Source organism: Phoenix dactylifera, chromosome 1 (genome assembly GCF_051530095.1).
Source record: "Phoenix dactylifera cultivar Ajwa chromosome 1, Ajwa_hap1_PhDact_Kaust_v1.1, whole genome shotgun sequence".
Classification (NCBI taxonomy): Eukaryota; Viridiplantae; Streptophyta; class Magnoliopsida; order Arecales; family Arecaceae; genus Phoenix; species Phoenix dactylifera.
The window spans coordinates 7,471,721-7,495,312 of record NC_143190.1 but is presented as its reverse complement, the minus strand read 5'-3'; the positions used below and the strand labels follow the sequence as shown (position 1 = coordinate 7,495,312).

The 23,592-nt window shown below is 36.3% G+C and overlaps 1 protein-coding gene across 18 annotated transcripts in view; it reads right to left on the bottom strand.

The window, feature by feature from the left end:
* LOC103720783 (protein DA1-related 1-like) overlaps positions 1-23,592 on the bottom strand; it is a 34,263-nt gene that overhangs the window by 5,988 nt on the left and 4,683 nt on the right. For 15 of the 18 annotated variants that reach the window (XM_088719539.1, XM_008810667.4, XM_008810672.4 and 12 more), the window contains 5 exons: positions 22,427-22,517; positions 16,654-16,786; positions 14,739-14,859; positions 14,582-14,665; positions 13,340-13,459 (listed from right to left, as the gene is read on the bottom strand). In XM_088719539.1, coding sequence (XP_088575665.1) covers positions 13,340-13,459; positions 14,582-14,665; positions 14,739-14,859; positions 16,654-16,786; positions 22,427-22,517 — 549 coding nt within the window. The remainder of the gene's footprint in view (positions 1-13,339; positions 13,460-14,581; positions 14,666-14,738; positions 14,860-16,653; positions 16,787-22,426; positions 22,518-23,592) is intronic. The other 3 variants (XM_008810674.4, XM_008810671.4, XM_088719531.1) reach the window with 1 other exon arrangement.

Here is a 23,592-nt window from a genome sequence, read left to right as displayed (position 1 = left end):
ACCCCCACCGCTTCTTCTCCGATCGCACGCCGCCCACTGCTGCCTCCGCCTCGCCGCCACCTTCCGAACTCCCATCGCCGTCCCCTCCACCAAAGCCCCTCGCCGCCTCCGGCTTGCCCTCCGTTTGCCGCTGCACCAGACCGCCGCCACCTGCCTGCCGCCTCCTCTGCTCCGCCGCCGGCCGTCCCCATCTCGAACCCCTGTCAACTTCCGCCGCCCCTCTTCCCCTCAAACCCCTTCCTATCTGGCGGATCCCACGCGCCTCCCACCCTCCTTCTAAAGTCAACACGGGCCGACCCAGGCCCACGCAGCAGGAGCCTGCCCCGACTCTCTCTCACGAGCCCAAGTCAGCAGGCCGGGCCACTGCAGAGCCCCTTTCAACGGGCCTTTTCTTCTCCAGGGGGGCCACACCACCCCTCCCTCCTCCCTTTTCAAGCCCATCAGCTGCACTTCGCTTCTGATAGTCGCCCCAGACCTCGAACGCACCATTCTGGTTGACTGCATCCGCCACAGGTGATAGGTTTCCATTTTTCTTGGATTTGTTCATTTAATTATGTTCTAGTTCTCTTGCATGATAGCCATATACTTGAAAATTTATATTGTTGTCAAAATTCAGAACATAGAACCCCTACTTTCAAACCCATCCTATTTGCCTTGTTAAAATCTAAATATTAAATTAGCACACCCTAACAACTGGATGCTTCTCAACATTCTTCGATCAGATTGATTTAGGATCAGAACAACTGTACTACTTGATTGCAATCTAATTTCTTAAATTGAATAATCTTAATCCTTAATTCTGAATAACCAAAGTAAAAATCAGCAACATTTAAATTTTAAGTTATTATTGTGAAGACTTGCTGATTTCTGAAATCATAATAGATTGCATTAGTAGGTTGTCCTGCATCAAATTTGATCTTGCATCATATTTATTAGGGTTTCATTAGTGACACTGCATTTCACATCTTCACCCAGTGTCATCATTGCATGCCAACCTGTAGTGATATGGAGTACTATTTCAATCAACCTAAAACCCCTGTAGCTACCTTGGATTCCGACATTTTGAGGTCTGTCTTAGAACAGATCGTTGCCATACGGGCTGGATACAAAGAATTCAGACAAGAGATCCGTGAGCTCGTGCAACATTCTAGGACCCCTAAATCGCCAACCCCTGTTACAGCCCAACCTAAAATCGGTTTGGTCGCACCACCTGTAGTCCTTCCCTACTCTCCTAGGCACCAAACTCAATACTCTAGGTGTCAACAATTCGGCTATATAGCGCCCCAATGTTCCACTAAGACCTACCCGATTACTGAACCAGAAGTTAGGAACCAAGAGGCCGAATATGTCGAAGAAGTCTATGAACCAAATATAGAAGACTATGAAGAAGACTTTGAAGACGAACCTACAGAATTAGACTTTGTCCAAAATGATTCCCAAAGGGAGACTAGTGATCTAAGTACAACCAAGCCACTTCACATCACAACTGTGGAAGAGGTAGTGACAGATATTGAGAGCCAATCATCTGAATTGGCACTTGTAGCTAAAGTTACCCATGCGGAGTCCAACCTTAAACATTCCCCGGTAGTAGTTTCCCTTCTAGAGGAGTTTCCTGATGCACTCCCTGATGATCTTCCGGATGCACTTTCTCCAATGCATGATATCCAACGCGCAATCGATCTAGTTCCCGGAGCATCTCTGCCCAACCTTCTACATCATAGGCTCAGACCGAATGCATATGCTAGGACCTGGAATTTAATGTTACCGACAGTTGAGTTTGCATGTAATAGTTCGGTTAACAAGTCCATAGGTATGAGTCCATTCGAAGTAGTGCATGATTACAAACTTAGGCAACCCATAGACCTATTTTTCATGTCTCATCAGTATAGAGTCTTTGAGTCTGCACAATCAATTGTATCACATCCACATTCATTGCATCGAGAAATCAGCAATTGTAGTCACTTTAATAACTTAAAATATAAATCCTTTGCTGATTTACACAGACGTTATAATGAGTTAAGTGAAAGAGATTACATCATGATAAGAATTAGGTTTGCACGACTTTCTTCGGAAACGTTTAAGAAATTGCAAATTTGTAGTGCAGAACAGTTCAAAATCTTAAAGAAAACCAGTTCGAATGCATATGTTGTGGATCTTCCTGATGACTATGGGATTAGTGCGACATTTAATATTGAAGATTTAGTCTCATACAAAAAGATAATATTCCTGCCTTCTGACCCCTTTATTGATATACCTGCCTATGTTGGATACCCTGCCCTATTACCTGCTGTTGAGCCACCACCTCCCAAATTTCATGCACGCAGAGAACAAATAGAACATATATTGGATGAGCAGGTTATTTCAAGCAGGAACGGTGGTTACCAACGTTATCTTGTTCGGTGGAAAGGTCGACCAAAGTCTGATGTGACGTGGATTTCTAAAGCACAGTTGCAGCGCATTGACCCCGATCTTCTGGAGCAGTACGACAGCCGGCCAGACCTGTACTCGACGGGGTCGAGTTTTTCTCACCCGGGAGGAGTTGATGGGGACATCAGAGCCCTTCATCCAGATGATCCTGAGCCCCCGGATTGAGCCAGACTCATTTATTTGCATATTTATTTTATTATTTTATTTTTGGGCTTATTTGCATTCTAGGGTTTATTTGTGGTTTATTTTATTTCTGGGCTTATTTGCATTTTAGGGCTTATTTGTGTTATTTGTGGGTTCATTAGGATTTATTTCTGTGTAAGGGGGGTTTATGCAAGTTGTGTATTTGGGCCCTATATATAGGGAACTATTTTCATGATTAGGGTTTAATGAATAATTAAGAATTTCTTTTCCCCCAGATCTTATTCTTCCTCCTCCTCCTCCCCTTCTCTTCTTCCTGTGTCTCTAGAACCTCTTCTTCCTTCTTCCTCTCTTGTTCTTCCTTCTTCTTCTCTTCCCCCGCACTGGTGCTGCATCAGAAAGAGATTCCAAAGAGATTACAAGGAAAATCTCCCATAAGCACAAAAGGGCCATTCAAAGTAAAATAGAGAGAAGAAGAGCATCCAAGTGAATCCCAAAGCTTCCTCTCCATCCGTGTGCTGCCTCGGTGATCCTCTACTTCGTGCCAAATCAGAAGAGGGTCAAGTAAAGAAGAAGCCGAGCTCCTTCATCTTCAAAACTCGTTTGAGGGCTTCTCTTTACTCTATTTGTTTATATTGTCATATTTGCTTGTTTAAGAAGCTTTGTTTTGTTTTATACTTTGTTTTAATATCTTGTAACTTGATTCAATCAAGGGATTGAATCAAGAGGTTAAGGTTTGTTGGTGAGCCAAAGGGAAAACCAACTGTGTAAGGTTTGTTGGTGAGCCAAAGGGAAAACCAACTGTGTAAGGTTTGTTGGTGAGCCGAGGGTAAAACCAACGAGTAGGGTTCGATTGTGATCCCGGAAAAACAATCGGAGTGGTTCTAGTCGGTGAGCCTGGAAAAACCGACCGAGTTCGTTGTGCGCTCGTAAAACAACAAGTTGGGTTGTGAGCTTGTAAAACAACCGGCTGTAATCGGTAGGATTATAGTGAAATACCCAAGAGGTCTTGGGGAGTGGATGTAGGTGCTGGGGTGCACCGAACCACTATATGTCCTTTGTGTTTGTGATGCTTTTTGTCATTGTCTATCTTGCTCACTTACTTACCTAGATAAATTGCATGCTTAACTCTTATCCGCGCATCCTTTAGTTGCAAGCATATCAAATTTACTTAATCAAGTCTCATTCGATAAATCAACCTATTGCTAAGTTTAAATTCCACTGTGCAACTATACAACTTAGCATAATTAATTGAAAAGTGTTAGAAGTAGCTTAAAAGTTTTATAAAACCCAATTCACCCCCCCTCTTGGGTTGTATCTACTGGGCAACAAGTGGTATCAGAGCAGGTGCTCTAAGTTTAATTATTGATCTCACGATCAAGAGCCAAAGATCATGACAAGTCAAATAGATAGTTTTCTAGGAGAAGGACAATCAATTGATACACCTCCACTATTTAATGGCATAAACTATACACATTGGAAAATACGCATGCGCATTTTTATTCAATCACAAAACTATTATTTATGGAAAATCATAACAAATGACCTTCACACACTCTCACAAACTATTAATGAAAAGGACTTAGCACAATTGAACGCTAATGCTATGAACATGTTATATTGTGCTATTCAAGAAACGAAGTTTAATGAAATTTCTGCATGCTTATCTGCTAAGGAGATCTGGGATACTTTAGAAAATATTTATGATAAATCTCAGACTAGCTCACATGTGCTTCAAATATATACTAACAATGAGACTGCAGAAAAGGGTGTTGAATCTCCCTCAGTCGAGTCGACTCCAAGTATCTCAGAGTCGACTCTCAAGTTCACCGAGTCGACTCCAATAAGGTCCGAGTCGACTCCGAGGCAAATCAGCTTCCTAAAGACAAAGAAGAAAAGAAAGCAAGAAGAAAGGAAAGAAAGAGATAAAAAGGAAGAAAGCCTTGACCAAGAAAGAGTCAAGCCAGAAAATAAAAGTTAGGAGCGACAATGATAATATTAGCTCCAAGAAACTACAAGAGGTAACTGACTTGTGCTTTATGGCACAAGAAGACAAGATAAAAACTGAATCTACTCTTACATCAAATAATTTTCAAGAAGAATTTTCTTATGATGAATTATTAAATGCTTTTCATGATTTGTATGGTGAATGTAGAAAATTAGCTGTAAAGAATAAAAATCTTAAGAAACTAAATCTGAAAATTTTAAAAGAAAGAAATTCTAATGATGAAATACAAGAGAAACTAAATTCTGAAAATGAATGCTTAAGGTCATTTTCAGAAGAATTGATTCAGAAAAATCATAGCTTAATTAAAGAAAATCAAAACTTAAGCGAAGAAATTAATCAATTAAAATCTTGCATTAACAAATTCACCGTAAGCTCAGAAAGATTAAAAATGATGTTTGAAAGCCAACATGCTGATTTTGATAAATCAAAATTTAGCTTGACTCCTTCACTTAGCCATAAATCTCTAGAGAAGAAGGTTATCAATTTACCAAGCAAACCATTAAATAAGATAACTTATTTCAAAAATGAAAAGGATGGGAATAACAACTTTACCTATCGTTCTAGTATAATTAAATCAAATGGTAAAGTTATTACTATTAAACAGATATGGGTTCCAAAAGGAACCATATGTCCTAACTCTCAAGGACTCAAGCAAGCTTGGGTACCCAAAATGAGAAAATGAGGATGTACACATAGGTGTACCAAGGTACCCATGGAACATAAAGAAACTTAAAAAGTTATTAACAAAAAATAATAATGAAATCAGTAATTCTTGCATCTCATCATTATTTGTGCTTTAGTATTTGATATGATTTGCTAGTAGTGATCAATTTTGTGATATAGAAAATACTTTTGGAAATATAATCAAATCATTTCATTTTACTCACTAATGGATAAGGTGCTAAATGATTAATCAACTTATTAAGAATAACTCTATGAATTCTCTATATGCTTGATTGAGAGTTTTTATCTATGGCATTATTGTTTATTGATCATAGATATGATAATGTGTACTTGGTATGCTTTTGAATATATGCACTATGAATACCAAGATTAAAGAAACCATATTTGGCATATGAAATCAGCTCATGCTAGTATGTACTTAATCTCAAAAGACCTTGCCATAGGCTTACTTAGATTATCCTCTTAAAGGTCAAAGTTTTACTATGCATGCTAACTAAGGAAACAAACAAAAATAATTTCTAAATCTAGAGATGTTGTTTCCAACACTAATTTTTCAAAAGCTTACATTAGCCTTGTTCTTGGCTCTCAAATTAAAATATTTTCTGCATTGGCACAAACTCACAAAAAGCGATCAAATGATAAAGGTTTGCAAACTATGAAATCATGGCATAGTAATTGAAAACCAATTTTGTGTTAAGTTGTGCACAGAAAAATAATATTTTCAGCACCAAGGACACCTTAAGTAAAATAGGATTAATAGAATTCTTGAAGAAATGAAAAAGACAATTATGTATGATAGTCATCTACTTAAATGATTTTTTAAAAAAAAGCTATCATCACTGCTTGTCATACATATGATTTCTATTAGATCTATTTTTGATGAAAACTCCTTTTGATCTTCTGAAAAATGGAAAATGAACCATTGCATATCTTTCATATTTTTCAGTCGTACATGTTATGCTTGATATAAATAATGCCCAATCTGATAGAGATATGTCTATCCTTGGATATCATTCATCAAGCAATGCATATAGAATATTCAATGAAAAGATTTTAGTTGCAAAAATATCAAGTCGTCTTATTCTCTATGAGACTAATGACTTATTGTCAAGATACTAAGATCAAATTATATATGGTTAATCTTTTACATATAACAATCTGAAAACTTGTTAATAATTATAACAAAATTGAGTTTTTCAGAAATGCACTTAATGAAGAAAAATTGATAACTACTAAAAGACTGAATCAAGAAAAGATGAAATAGATCTTGATTCTTGCATGATTAAAAGTAAAGATCACCACTATCATTTGCTTGACTCATGAGCTTTATATTCTGTCAAATGAATGTGTAGAATTCACTCCTATGTGGTTATTTCATTAAAAAGTAGATCTATGTCAAATAACCACCATATTTAAAAATTACACATTACATATATGATAAAGCAATATGTGATTTAAAACAAGCATCAAAAGCTTGATATATAAAAGCTTAGGTAACCTTGTTGATAGAAAGTAATAGTGATAAATCTATGCATCAAAAAGAAGAATCTATGATATCTTGCTTGCTCATAGCACACATTGATGGCATCATTTTTGTTCTACCAATGAAAATTTATATGAATAGTTATATTGCAAGGTGAGTTTGAAATATGATGAATGAATTAACATCTTCTCTCAAACTCCAAATTAAGACAAACAGGAAAGGGGATCTTCATTGACCAACGTTAGTCCACAAGAAAACTCTTATGGAAGATTGGCGTGAAGAAGGTATATCTATGACCCCATCTTGTAGAAATTGTAAAGGATGAGCAAAGTAGATCTATTGTTTAAAGGTGTATTAAAGCATGATAGAATAATTATTTTATTATACAGCTAGTAGACCAGATTGTATGCTCATTATGTGACCTTGTGCAAGACTTCAATCTAACTTTAATTAATCATATTTTATTGATAACAAATACGTCATAATCTGAATTTTGATAGAAACAAACGTTTAAGATAAGTTGATTAAAACTTAGTTAACACATCTTATTGATAATTATCTTAAGCAAATAGAATCTAAACTAAATTGAGTTGACCTTGATAAATCTGTCTATTGCCTCACATGCTTGTCCTTGAACTATCTTGGTTAATGAATCTATCTCTTTAGTTCAAGTGATATGTGCTTGCTTATATTTAGGCAATCTCTTGAGTAAAGTGACTCAACATGCAACTATTGTCATATCTTATATTGAGTCATCTAGTTAAAAATATATATGTTGGATGAATGCTTTGTATCTTAAAGAAACTAATGACCTTCCTTCAAGAAAGAAAAATGAGAAATTTCAACTTGAAGGATATCTTCATGTAAGATACACTAAAGATTCACATGCAAACAAGAGAAAGGATTTTCTTCAGCCAAAAGTTCACACATAAGAAATCTAGTTTGGCTTGAAGAACATATAATGAATAGGTAATTTAGATACCTTTCTCACAAATTAGTTGAGCAAAGTCAGTAACTTAAACCTTATTATGGCATGATTAAATTCTTTAATTATTAATTTTTGATATCATGTCTATATGTGTATTGACTGACTTATACTTTTAGAAATTATTTCATGGTTTGCCCAAACTAAAATATATCTTTGCCTATGTCATAACCATGAAATACACAAGTATATGCTTAAAATTTTGATGTAAAATAACTTGTGAGAAGTTATGAATCCTTGAGCACAATGAAAATGTTGTTTGCATAATATACATCTATATGATACATAAGATTATCTCTTTATTCTACTCTTTCATGTAAATTACTTGAGAATGACAAAAAGAGAGAGAGATAAAGAAAAGAAAATGGACATTGTTCAAGAGATGAAAAATCTGAGCAAAGGCAAGTACTTCAATCTTAAGGAAAAGCAAAACAAGCATAATATATTCGGCACATTTGGAAGGGATAAAATCTATAATTAATTACACTCAAACAGGGAGAGTTTGGAGTGAACATTTTAACCTTTCTATATTGCTCATCATAGGGATGGTGCCAATGGGGAGGCTAGTGGTAGTACCCGGCACTATTTGACCCAACTATTCGGTGTAGGGCATATTAGGGACGGCACAAGAGGGAGGCTAGTGGTAGTACCTCGTGCCCCTTCCCAACTCCACCGGATAGGGAGCAAATAGAGTATAGAGCATAAGAAAGTAAAAATGAAAGACAAAGTTAATAAAAGTATATAAGAAGAATCAAGTCAATTTTTTAAACACTTGAAAACATACTTTAAGGATGAAATCAGTGCAAGATTATATATAAATAGGGGGAGTTTATTTGAAAAGGAATAGATTTTGATTCTTGACATGCTTGTTCTTAGTATTTTAATGCATGACTCAACACATGATATATTTTGCATATGGTATGATGTCTTGATTTATGGGTTCTCAATATTTTGTAATGCTCCATGCTTGGACAACTTGATGAATGTTTGGAATATTACATAAAATTTTTGTTTGGCATTATTGAAAAGAAATTTTCAGATTGGTTGTTAACAATCATCATTAAAACCTGAAAGTTGAATAAAGGAGAAGAGAAGGATATCTCTATTTAGGGAAAATAAATTGATTCTGTTCTATCCTTCAACTTGCCTAAATTTGGTATATAATGTTCAAATTCGTACCAAAACTCAACATTTAATACAAAGATTCTGAATATGCTCTTATATGTTTGAAATATGTATTTTCAATCGTAATGATTTAAGATGAGCTATAATGTGGAAGATACATATCTCAAATTATGATTTTGAAAGCCTCAATTGAAAATCCTATGTAATTCAGAATCTGATTTTGTATACAAGCTTAAACTCAATATGATTTCTAAATAAAATCTTAATGTAAGAAAAACAGAATTAATTCTGATGCCTTTGGTTGATTGCTCCGATACGCATCCGAAACATATCATTTCTTATCTTCAAAGTGTACTAATATTGGTCCAAATGATGTGTCTTTCGATGATCTTGATTGCAAACAAAAATTTCTAAATATATGATTTTATTTTGATATTAAAAAGATTTATTGTGTTTCATGAATACATTGGTGAAAAACTATGATTAAGAAATTGAGTTCTATAAATATATATAACTCAATGATCATCTATATGTTTTTCTCTCCTACATTCTTAAAGATTTCCATCAGAATATCAATAGAGTGAATGATCTTAAAACTAGAAATATTTCAGTTCACTCAAATGACTCTAAAAGAAAGAAAATGTAAATGCTTTTGAAAGAAATTGAGCTTTAATTGAATCATTTTCTGATTAATACTTTTATACATTTTCTCTAAGATTAGGAGAAAGCATAACTTGTTCTTAAAGGATTAGAAAGAGTGATTACTATAAATTCTGAATAATTCTAGATCACTCTACATTCTTGATATTACAGAATTTCAGTGTTATTCACGTTTATCACTAAAATCTGAAATTCAACAATTTAAAATGATTAAAGAAGAATGCATCTTTTGAGGGGGAGCTTTAGATATTCAGTATCCTATCCCAAAGACACTTTATTTTGATGCATACCTTGATTTTTATGGATTGATTTTGATGAACCTCCTTATGTTACAATACTTGCTTTAATTATAAGTTTATACCTTGAGATGAGTTCTATAAAGGTTGTCTTGTCTCAAACCTTGAGTCTTATGAAAATAAGCTGAAATATATTTTTGAGATTGACAATCTTATTGAACATTATCTTAGGATTCTAAACTCTTAAATGGAATGATCAATTGAGGGGGAGAAAGAAAATTTCAGAAGGAGAGGTCTTATTGGACTTAATTGCATAAATCTATAGCTAAAGGAGAGAGAAAGAATACTAAATGAAAAGTAATCCTAATACTCTCCAATATGTATCATCTGAAACTTAAATCTGAAAATTTTTATGATACACCTTGAGGCGTGTTATTTGGTTAGTATATCTTATGCATCACTCATGAACCAAATTACAAATCTTGAGAGCCTCTAATTTAATGAAACAGGGGGAGAACAATGTATTAAATTTTCTTGAGTATCTCTTAGAAAATCTATTTTGAACCTCACTAATGAGTTTTAATTGGCTTGCTCTTTAGAACTTCTATTTTGTGCCAATTCATTATTTTATGTATCAAATTGTGCTTATTTTCTAAAGGAATAAAAGAAAGTCTTTAAAAGAGCTCAAAGATGTATCAAAAATTGCATAAACTCATATTTTGGTATTTGTGCCCCAATGCTCTTATTATCATAAAAGAACTTTGAAGTCATTAAGAATTAATGATCCAACATGATGATATGTTTTTCCAAATATATAAGTTTTGATCTTTTACTCTGAAAATTAATTAAATTGCTCTCATGTTGATAAAATACTTAATAGATTGGGCAAAAGGTCTTAAATGAACAAGCTTTCATACTTAGTGAAGAGAGGTTAGATTTCCACTCATATTTTTCCTTGAATATCATTTGTGGTACTTCTTGAATTAACCTAAGGAAGATTCCACCTACACTTGATTAGAAAACTATCTGTGGTATCAAATTAAAAAACCTCTTGAATTCACACTCGATGTGTTCTGCTCTGATCTTTGTACTTAATGTTTCACTATCTTTTTGATGATGTCAAAAAGGGGGAGAAATATCTAAGTATATGCTATATACTCGGAATGCTTTATTACTTTGAATTGAATACAAATCAGCTTAAAATTTAAATATGTTGATTGTGTTAAGCTGATTAAATCTAAAGCATTATCATGAAGTATGTTTTTAAATATATATGTTTTCTACCTCATGCAACTTAGCTATGTATTACTTCTAGAAATCAATATCTTTTATATTGCATATACTCCAAGTTTTGTCATCATCAAAAAGGGGGAGATTGATGACCCAAAGATTGATTCATAGATTGATTTTGATGATCACAAAACCTTGAAGTATAGATACTAATGTTTATGTTGCAAGGAGAAAGATATTTATTTTGCAAGGAACATAGCAAGTTGGAAGAACACAAGAAGGCCTCCAAAGCTCTCAAGTTGGAAGAAAGCTACAATTTATTGGCCCAAGCTTAAAGTTCAAAGGATTCAATTTGGAAGAGTAAAATCAAAGGAAAAATTCAAAAGAATAGTCTTCGAGTCGACTCCTGAGGATTTCGAGTCGACTCCAATGTTTACCGAGTCGACTCCGGAGAAGTTTGAGTCGACTCCTAGGAGTCACAGGCAGAAAAGTCAGAGAGCAGTTTTCGGGTCTGAGATTCGAGTCGACTCCAGTGGAACGCGAGTCGACTCCGATGGTTGGTAGGTCGACTCCAAAGAAAGCAAGAGTCGACTCTCAGCGGAACACAAGGAAAAAGTCAGAGAGCGTTTTTGGGACTCTGAGATTCGAGTCGACTCCCGCATTGCACGAGTCGACTCCGAGACTCCGCGACCATCAACAGACAGAAAACCAAGTTACTGCCTCTAAGATTCGAGTCGACTCCCAGACAGCTCGAGTCGACTCCAAGACAGCTTCACATCAAAAAGGCAGAAGACCAAGTTTCGCAAACTGAGAGCCGAGTCGACTCCAAGGAAGTTCGAGTCGACTCCAAGACTGGACGAGCCAAAAGACAGAGGATCGGGAGTTCGGGCTCTGAGATTCGAGTCGACTCCCAGGACAGTCGAGTCGACTCGAGAGGACAAAATTCAAAATTGGATCCACGGACTTCAGTGGATGAGCCGACTCCGAAATTGCCAAGTCAGCTCCAGAAGTTGGCGAGTCGACTCCGGGTTAAGACGAGTCGACTTCCAGTCAAGGCATGCACTTTAATTCAAATTTGGAACAGTGGCCGAGTCGTCTCCAGTAAAGCACGAGCCGACTCCTGCAACAGGCGAGTCGACTCCTGATCGCGCGAGTCGACTCCGATCCCAACGGTAATATTGTCAGGAAGTGCAGACTGTGTCCAACGGCTCTATTTTTGTCTCTAACGGCTATATTCTTGTTTCCACGCCATCTAAAGCTATAAAAACAAGAAGTGAGCTAGGGGAGAACTTATGGAAGTGGGAGAGATCATTTAGGAAAGAGATTCCAAAGAGATTACAAGGAAAATCTCCCATAAGCACAAAAGGGCCATTCAAAGTAAAATAGAGAGAAGAAGAGCATCCAAGTGAATCCCAAAGCTTCCTCTCCATCCGTGTGCTGCCTCGGTGATCCTCTACTTCGTGCCAAATCAGAAGAGGGTCAAGTAAAGAAGAAGCCGAGCTCCTTCATCTTCAAAACTCGTTTGAGGGCTTCTCTTTACTCTATTTGTTTATATTGTCATATTTGCTTGTTTAAGAAGCTTTGTTTTGTTTTATACTTTGTTTTAATATCTTGTAACTTGATTCAATCAAGGGATTGAATCAAGGGGTTAAGGTTTGTTGGTGAGCCAAAGGGAAAACCAACTGTGTAAGGTTTGTTGGTGAGCCAAAGGGAAAACCAACTGTGTAAGGTTTGTTGGTGAGCCAAAGGGAAAACCAACTGTGTTAGGTTTGTTGGTGAGCCGAGGGTAAAACCAACGAGTAGGGTTCGATTGTGATCCCGGGAAAACAATCGGAGTGGTTCTAGTCGGTGAGCCTGGGAAAACCGACCGAGTTCGTTGTGCGCTCGTAAAACAACAAGTTGGGTTGTGAGCTTGTAAAAAACAACCGGCTGTAATTGGTAGGATTATAGTGAAATTCCCAAGAGGTCTTGGGGAGTGGATGTAGGTGCTGGGGTGCACCGAACCACTATATGTCCTTTGTGTTTGTGATGCTTTTTGTCATTGTCTATCTTGCTCACTTACTTACCTAGATAAATTGCATGCTTAACTCTTATCCGCGCATCCTTTAGTTGCAAGCATATCAAATTTACTTAATCAAGTCTCATTCGATAAATCAACCTATTGCTAAGTTTAAATTCCACTGTGCAACTATACAACTTAGCATAATTAATTGAAAAGTGTTAGAAGTAGCTTAAAAGTTTTATAAAACCCAATTCACCCCCCCTCTTGGGTTGTATCTACTGGGCAACATAACTTGATATTAGTGTTATCGATTATCTAAGACCGGAAAAGTGGTCTTGAAATTAGTATCTGTACCAACCTCCATTCGTTCACAACTGCAACACCTAGGAGTACCATCAAGCTCATGTGAGGGACAATACTTTTGTAGCCAGAAAGGGTGAGCCCGGTATTCAACAAGGCCACTTCGATTTGTTGGAATCTGCAAGAAAAATCATGATGACAGACTGATAAAACACAAATTTTAAGCAGTAAAAAGAAACTATACGCATGTAAGTAATATCACTCAAATTTTAGAAGCATGCAATCTTAAAACATTCAAATAACACACACATAAATCCAAAAGACTCCGCAGAGCATATAAGTGATACACGGATTACAATGACAACTGGGATTAAAAGCATAGACAGAGATAAGTATCACAGATGATGTTATCTAGTGTTGACTGTTGAGGAATACAGAACTTCTGGAAATGCAATCAGTGGCATTACAATTCTATCTCATTGGGGATAAATACAAATGATGACACAGGGCAGCTTTTTCTTGCTTAGGCAGGCTTCTAAAATTGAAAACGTACATATATTTTACTTCAAAGATTTAGAGTACAACTCATTTTATTTTAATGACAGACAAAAGTTAGGAAAAAAGTCTAATGGATGATGCAAGACTTTTGCAATTCATAGTACTTCTATCATATGATAAAAAGATAAGCCACACAAACCAGAGAAATTACTTATTATAGTTATAGAAAAATGATACTGAAGCAATTGTCCAAATGGTTTACATAGACCATGCCAATGGTGTAGCTCATTAACAATGTTGACTACCACCTTCAGGTCTTTCTTCTTCCCGTTTCACCCTTAGGAATCCAAAATCACAGCTCTGCTCAACTCAACCAAGTCTTAATCCCAAACTAGCTTGGGTCAGCTGCATGAGTCCTTTTCGGCCATTCCGCTCGGTTTAGGGCCACGCTTTCTGAAAGATGCTGAGATATCATGATCACATGAATTTTAAAAAAAAATGCTAAGTTGGTGCGAACACCACAGGGAGACACAGTACTTATCCAAGGGTATAAAATAGGTGTGGATGTTTTGCCAAACATAATTTACATTTGGTCAAATTCCATATTATTGTACTTTACATAACAATCATTGAAAGGAATTCTACATTGCTCAGAATAAGAAATATTAGTCCATTCAGGTGCACTGATATTTAACACTAAATAGATGTATATATTTAGGGTCTATAACAGAGAAAGATGGAAAGTGCTGCATTTTAGCAAATGGCATAGCTGAATATAAATTTGGAAAGATAGAATACTTACATAGTGCTTGCAGACATCACATTTTGGGTAATAAAGTTCCCTGTAGCAAGACTTGTGATATGGGAAATTCTCATACATAGAGAACTGTGCCCAAAAAACAAAATAATAAGCTTGAAGCTTTTCAAGGATGATAATCACTGTGAACTAGCTTCCTTACCTCATAATCAGATATTGGTTGATTGCACGCATGGCAACGAAAACAGTCTGGATGCCAAAGAGATCCCATACAACTGAGATAGCGCCCATGACCAATTTCATTTTTGCATCCAGCACATATCCTACACCAAGATTTTGTTTCAGTGAAATCCAATTTGATGCTTCTTATTCGTTACAAGAAAACGAGAAACATTACAACACTGAGGTGAGACAAAAGATCAATTTTTTCTTGTTGGGCTATACGTGTATATGATTCCATCCAAAACAGGATGCCAGTTTTCCAATGTGACACTGACACTCAAAAGTGTATGGGAATTGGAAAGCTACTTAGCTCATGGTAGTAACCGAGCATGTGCAATGCATGTCGGAGGGAAACAAGAAAAGAGTATAAGCGATAGAGTACAACCTCTTTAGGAGTCAAATCAAAAAGTCCAATCTATTTGGGGTTGAATTAGAGAAAGATATTGAGTCCAACATGTTTGAGAGTTTCATGAAGGGGTTCAATTTGATTGGAAAAGAAGGAAGAGAGCACAGCTAGTGGGTTGATAAAAATAAATTTTAAGATAAATAGGAAGGGTACTCTTGGTATAAAAAGTGACAGACAGAATCAACAAGGAATACTCCTTGATTCAAAACTGTCATTTTTATATATAGTATAGATATTGTATCTCAAAGATGAATGTGGTTTTTAACTACAATCCCTGCCTTTTCTTGCTTCATTCTGACTTTGCAACTCCCAGGAAACCTTGTAAGGTCAGGTTGCTTCCTAGTTGCGCAAGTTCCAAATTCATAAATGATATAATCAGTCTACCTCATCACTAATGTACATTTTTGTCTAGACCATGAATTTGGCAATAACTCATGAAGGTTTGACATACTTCATAGGACATAGAACAGTCTAAAATTTTAACAAATCATGATTTGATCCATAAATCCAGCTCTATATACACAACAGTAGTCTTCTTGGCGAAGTTTAAGGCTTAGAGCAAAATCACTTAGTTAAATTCATAACATTGATAATTCAAATATGCTGCTTTTTTGTTTTCCTTCCTTTCCCTTTTGATGATATAGATGACGTGTTATGAAATTACATCCTGCAATGTAAAATTTGCTATCTGGGGGCCTATACCTTGATAAGGAATAACCAGGATAGGATCTTGGTTCCTAAAATCAATACCACTTTGATTTCCCTGAACTTTGGGAGTCAAACTTATGATGTTCACTTAATTTCTCACAACTAAATTTTAAAATAGAGTCAATATAAGATCCAACGGTGATATTCAATGGTTATCAACATTTGTTCTTTTGAGCAAAATAGCTATTAGCATTTGTTCTATAGATTTCATCCAACTTGGCAATTTATGTGAACCAATAAAAAAAAAACAGAGATTCCAGCAATGCAACATCGTGGCTAAAAAATCAAAATCATATTTGACAACAATAATATCACGGCCAATGCATTGTTTTATGATTCTTTTCTGATACATGTAAATCTTGCCATAGATCATAAACTTTAGTAACAGGTTGGTAAGTGTTCTGTTATAGCGGCACCCAAATACAAAGATTCCCACCAAAAGCACGATTGTAGCGCTTGAATATTTACACCAGCATTGGGGACTATGAATTAAAATTAGACATCCACTGTTGTGCTCTGGCAGTCAACATTTTTTGAAGGTTTTAAAGCTCAGTCGATCCTTATCTTTCATTTACTTGCATATACAACTTATTAGGCACCATATACCTCCTTACAACACTAACTAGTATGAACAAGAAAATCCATTCCTAAAAACACAAGAAACAAACCAAGAATATCTACCTCACAAATGCATCTTGGTTTCTCGTCAGAAAGTAGATATTGCAGGTATTAAGCATATGATAAAACAGAGTGCGCCAACCAACTCCATGAAAAAAAGTACCTGAAGCCTGAGGGAAATAAAACCTGCGGTGGTTGATCAGTCTGGCCATTAGAGCGGGGAGGAGAGTCAACATTCAAACTTTCTTGCAAAGCCCTAGCAAGCTGTTCATCTTCCTCCGCATAAGATTTGTTATCTAAAGAAAAGTAACAAACTGGTTAATGAAAAACAATTGAGGCACATAAAATACATGCATCGAGTGTAAATCTTCAATGGAAAGTTTGATTAATAGTTATTTGCAAACAATTTCTGGAACCAAAGGAAAAAACCAAAATAACAGAAAGGGGAAAACACAATGAAAGCTAAGAGAAAACTGTAACAAATATCCACCTTTCTATGCCAGATAGCACTGAAAGAAAACATGACTCAATAAATGAAACAAGAATGTTACTCAGTATCAACAATAAAAATACTGAAATACCACATCCTTAGTCAAGGTTCGGGCGGTACGAGGCGTACCGTACCGATTCAATACCAGTACACGGTATGGGGTGCGAACCGGCCATGTATAATACTATACTGACATTATGATAGTATGACACCAGTATGGGGCCTGGTACCTAGACGGCGTACCTTGTTCTCAATATTCAACATTAGGGTTGTTTTTTGAAAGTATATAGGATGGAAAGGAGCTTAAGCCTATACAAGCGAAAAAGGTATGAGTGTGCCTTTGCTCCACTACTTGCAGCTAGATGTTCTATAATCTATAAAGTGTAAACTTGTTAAACGTAAAGGCCAGTAGTTTCCAAATTCTAAATCTCATCTCAAATCCCATCTACTATATCATTTTTTCAACATTTGAAATAATGGCTAGATTTCTTAGTTTTTATTTAAGAATGAAGCACAGGGCAAAGACGAATACGAAATAAAGCATTGGCATATTTAGTTTATTTTCTGATATTTATTTCTTTTGTAATCTAATCGCCTTTTTATTTTCTTTAGCAATTTGCTTTTAAACCGTTGAAGCATACAACAAATCACTAAATACCCGCATAACTGTACTTTTGTTTGAAAACAATAAATAAACAATACAGAAAAACCATTTCACATATCAGAATTGATACATCAACTATAGTAAGAAATTTTCTGCTCTGATATATTGATTTCAAAGATGGAGATGGATTAATTGTTTGACAAAGACTTTGCACCCTTGACATGGGGTTCGACCCAGAGTACCTGTGTCACTGGTTTGCGCAGATGCCTTTAATGAAGATTTCTCATACTTTTTTTTTGTTTTGAAGGACATATGCAACTAACACTGTCATAATTACTGTAAAAATAGCAAAATCCATTCCTAAACAAATATCATAGAGACCAGTTGGCAGATCTCTTTGCCAAGCCATACAAAATGTAATATTGTAATTCAAAAAGGTTACTGATCAGTGAAAAAATTATATTAAGGTTCCCTAAGAAAATCGAACGTACCCATAGAATGATCGAGGAAGCTATTTATGGAAGGTGATCTAGGCAACTTTCTCATTGTTTAACTATGACATATATATTTTTGCTGGTCAGCCAGTAAAATCTTAGAATTTCCAGAGGGTTGCATTGGGTTGAGATGAATTTAGAAAATGGAAATGTGGATCTATCATTGCAATGGGCTAATGCAAATGCACCAGAGCAGCTCTTTCTTTAGTTTCATCTGCATTTCTGAAAGATATATATTTTTGATGAATCAAAATTATGCCACTTCTACTGATATCGCGAAAATTTGCTGCTTGAAGCTGTTGTTAAAGCCATATTCTTGAAGAAGCTGTTGTTAAAGCCATACTCTTGAAGAAGCTGCAAGAGTTGGCTAACAGCTAGGCTTCAGTATTTGATCATATTAACAACTGACTCATGCCCCTGCCCTCAGTGTTGTTCATAGGACACCATCAGGCTAGTATCTTCTTGAAGTTGTCATCTTTTTCTCCCCTCTGTTTGAGTACCTGATTACTACAACGAGTTTTCTTCCTTTAAGGAAGATGGACTCTGACTTTTCGATGTTAGGTTAAGGTTTCTTCCAAGGTCCGCCGAACAGGTACTGAGACCCATACCAATTGGCGGACATGTAGGTACGGTACCGGCTTGGTATCGTACCAACACACGGTATACTTGGGCGTGCCGGTTCCACACCGGCACACCCAATTTTTTTTTTTGAAGTTTTTCAAATTGATTTAATTAGTAATCAATCTTTTTTATCTTTTTCAATGATTTTAAGTCTAATTTGACTTTTTTTATATTTTTTTATGGTTTTTGATGTTTCTATGATACAAATCATAAAATAATTAGTGAGATGTTGCATGCTACAAGAAGCAATATGAAATATCCTCAAATCAAGTAGTGAGGTAAAAAATATAAAATAATACAATCGATTATATATATTTAAAGTACAACATACATATCGATATCTAAAATCTCGTCGAGTGGCGAAATCTCTTGTAGATATCCGGATCATCCATAGATTTTTCATAAATCTACAATATATAATCCGAAAAGTAAAAATTTTTATGTCATCATATAGATCATCCATAGATCTACAATATATAATAAAATCAAGCCCAAATCAAAAATTTTGTCATGATCTCTCCTTATTTTGCAAATTTCGAGCTATTTTTTCAAGCTCCCAAAAACAATTGTGGGAATGAGATAGGGAAGAGGAAGCACACCTTATTTAAGCTTGGATTTTCCTTCAATCGTACTGAATCAGTGTGATTTTTGCCGTAAGGAGAAGGGAGAAAGCCGGAAAGCTTAGAAACGATGTTCGGAAGGCGTTTTCGGGCCTTCCCAACATCTTTTAATTAGCAAACAAAGAAAAAGGAAGGGGCCTAATTCAAAACCGAATCGACTCGATGCGAACCGGACGATTCGCACAGAGTTCGAACAGAACCGACCGGTTCCAAGCCGGTTCAATCCCGTTATAGGCTGGTTCCGTTCGGTTCGGTCAGGTTCTGGCCTTTTCCGACCAGTTTCGTTCGATTCAGAACGGTACGGAGCCGAAACTGACTCCAATAGGAGAACCGACCTAGTTTTCCATCAGGTCGGCTCGGTATGGGCCGAACTGAGCGGTTTGGTCTGGTTCGGCCTTAGTTTCTTCCATCTTTCCATCTTTTATTTATTGATAACATTATAGATGTTGAGATCCCACCAACCAATCCAAAAACGAGATAATTTCATAAATAATGCATAAAATATGTAGCATCCAACAACTAAACAAATTCTAGTGTGCCAAAAAAAATTTAAAAATGAGCACATACATTGTGATTCTAGATTCCCATATAAACTAGTCACATCATAAATTGTTTTTCTGGACTCGGCCGAACTCTGTCGGGATGGAAAAGTCACCTAGCCTAGTGAGCTTGGGGCTAGCTAGGAGGATCTGACCTAGCTAGCCGAAATCGTCGAGCAAGAGAGGGCAAGACCGCATGATTTCGCTGGGGCCCCACCCCCTTCTTTTCATTTTCGGTGGATTTCCTCCATGGGGTCAATTTTCTCTCACCATTTTGGGAAGATGGGCAACAGGAGACCGCGAAATCGCCGGTCTTCTCCCTCTATTTCTTTCTCTTCCTCGGCTTTCATGACCACCATGAATCTCCTCCTCTCCCTCTCTCCTCTTCTTCCCCCTCTATCTTTCTTGTCTCTCCCTATCTCTACTGCGAGCTTGCCGTGCTCTATCTTCGCTAGATCCATGACCTCTGCACTCATCAGAGCCTAGGAAAGACTCCTATCTTCTTCCTTATCCTTCTCATCTTGGCTTGGGTTGGAGTTCATCATTGGCCAAGAAATCCACCAAAAATCAATGAAGAAAACCCCCTATTCATGTCCCCTATTTTGACCTTGATTTCCCTCTTTCCAGTTGTCTCTGCCGCCAGCATTCATCACCAAGTCCCTCGGCCTCTCCCCCATGCCGACCTTGGCCTATACCGGAGCTCTAGCCACCAACGAGCAGGGTAGGGCCTGAAAAATGATCAAGCCAAAAGAACCCCTGGTCGGCCTTATTTTCCAATGTGATTTTGCACCTCTTTGCGCTGATTACCGTTACCGACCGTGCCTTGCCACCTGTTACAAACCTCCGACTGCACCGCCATCCTCTATAATCGTGGTGGACTGCCACCGGCCAGCTATAGCCGTGAAGCCTCCTCTTCCTTTGTTCTATCTAGCAACACGGGCACATGCTTTCATATTTTGCCACAAAAAAGGAGATTCCATCCCCATGTTGAATCCTTTTTTTCTCTACCTAATCTTTAGATCTCTTTTGAGGGTCCTATCTCCTTCCTTGTGTACCCCTGGGTGGACCACTATAGAGGGCTCTAGACCGACTCCATTGTGATCATCTGGCCAGTCCTTCCACTACCCCCCTAGTTTGGGTATGAAGCCTAATCTATTCCATTTTAGTCCCCTAAGAATTTTTATTGAACCTTGTGATTTTTGGACGAACAGAGATAAGCAACCCTGACACTCTTTACAATGTTTTGTATTACCGATCAAATTTAACTATATGAATTATGAAATTATAAAATTATGAAATTATGATATTATGTTTGACATGATTGATCCAATATTTTCTTGAAAATTTAGGATCAAGCATATGAATTATGAATAATTCATATTTTATGTCAAATAGCATGGTTTCATGAATCTTTTGCTATTAATGATTTATTTATGAATTATGATTTCTAAACTATAAAAAGTTGCATTTTTCTATAAAAATGATATATATGGTATCCCGTCTATTACAACCCCATCATGGGTATAAGACCTTAGCATTTAGTTTGAGAGTATTGTTTTATACTATGATATGGCTACTTATAAAATTTGCATGATTTATGCACATGCAACAATATATAAAATTTGCATGATTTATGCATATACAACAATATGATTGGTTGTATGACTTCTTGTATTGTACTGTTATTACAAAATGCTCTATTTACATGGCTAAATGGCTTAATAAATTTATACACTTGAAATTGAAACCATATTTATTAAATTTGCATGATTTATGCATATGCAATAGTATGATTGGTTTGATGAGTTGTTTTATTATACTATTATTATGAAATTATCTATTTACATGGCTAAATGGCTTAATGAATTAGGACTATATTTATGTTATACACTTGCAACCGTATTTATGAATCTGCATGACTTATGCATACATGATTGGATTTTCATGTCACAGTTTATTATACTATTATGTATATGAAATACTTTAATTTGCAGTGAAAGTTATTCTCTAAATGGTGCGTTAAAATCATGTAAAATTTATGTTGATCCGATTAAGCAATGCAAGGTTACTTACTGAGTTATGAAGCTCACTCTTCCCTTTGTTCTCTTTTTCCATTGCTAGGAGCAGGGAGGGATAGTTCAGGTTTGATAGTTGAGACAATAAGCTGGGAAGCACAATAGTAGAATCTAATTGGTTGGTTATTAATAGATCTGGTTTATGGTCATGGTGAAGTAGGGATTTATGCAGTTTTTGTATATTTAAACTTTAGATTTAGAAGCTCTGTACTAATACTTTCTTTACTTAATAAATGGGAAAAAAAATTGGATCACTTTTATTATGTACTTTATAAGATGCATTTTATACAAATCCTCTATTGTGGGCTTCATGCTATTGTGGGCGATACCCCATGAAAGCACGGCCATTTCATGTTCTAGATTTGGGACGTGACATAGACTACTAGAAACAATGAAAGAATTGATAGAAGAATGATAGCTTCACAGTCAAGTAAGATCAAACAGTTTGAACTTTGAATAAAAGTTACAATAAAAGCTGAAAGACAATTCTTACCAATCACCTTTCCCTTTTCCTGTTCTTCTTCTGATAGAGAAAGTGCAATAGCATGATCTATATCTTCATTTCCAGACTCTGACTGGATATCCTACATCCATAGTTCCCAATACTATGAGATTTGCAAGAATAAGACACAGCACAATGTGTTGCATGTAATAGACCACAAATACTACATTATAGAGATTCAAAGGAAGGAGTCAAATGCAAAAAGTATAATTTTATATCGAATAGAAATTGCATAAGATAATATTTTTGACACCAGAGATTGTTAACATGCTAAAGAATTAATGCCTTTGGCTGATGCTAATATTCAGCGCATTTCGATGGTTTAGATGGAACCCTATTTCTTGTTCTATGATCCATATTTTGATACATGGTCTGCAGTACCGATCCGTACTGGTCCGTACGTACCGGTCCGGCCTGAGACCGGTACCGGATTAGTGTGGAATCCGGTACCGGTAGCTTATCATTGGAGAACCGGTACGGGACCGGTACCGACCGGTACGGGACCGGTACGTACTGGTCCGGGCCGCCACCGGTACGCCGACCGGTACCAGTACGGCGGACCTTGTTTTGATGTATTATGACCATTTGGAAATGAGGGGAAAAACAGAATTCAGTGACATATGAGGAACTTAGCAAGTGTTTGGCCTGAATGGAAGCCTATCATAGCAGTGCAATAATCAGCCTTGCCAGCAAATTTAGTTAATATATTCATATTACTACCAGATTCAAACAACAAAAGGAGCTACTTTCATTAAGATCTAACATCTATAATGTATTGCCTTCTTATCAGCAATGGTATGACAAGCTTCCATTCAGAAATCTTCAATTGAATATAGCGGTGAGCTTATAAAGGTTGATAAATCTTACACTGGAATAGTTATCTGAGGTCTTCTTGGTGCCAAAGATGAAAAAGCAACCAATTCTTGTTCTTCATGTAATTATTGTAATTACTGAAAGGGTATGATAGAAAAGAGATGGTCAAGGAGAACTTGCTTTGTTGTAAATTGTCCAATGCTCTTGTGGATATAATTAGAATGTAATTACCATTGTTATCAACTGATAAAAAATTGTCTGAGGAACATCAAACTGTCAATAATGTTACTTCAGATGCCATTTAAGCAAGACTGCACTATTAATATGAGAGATTAATTCAGACA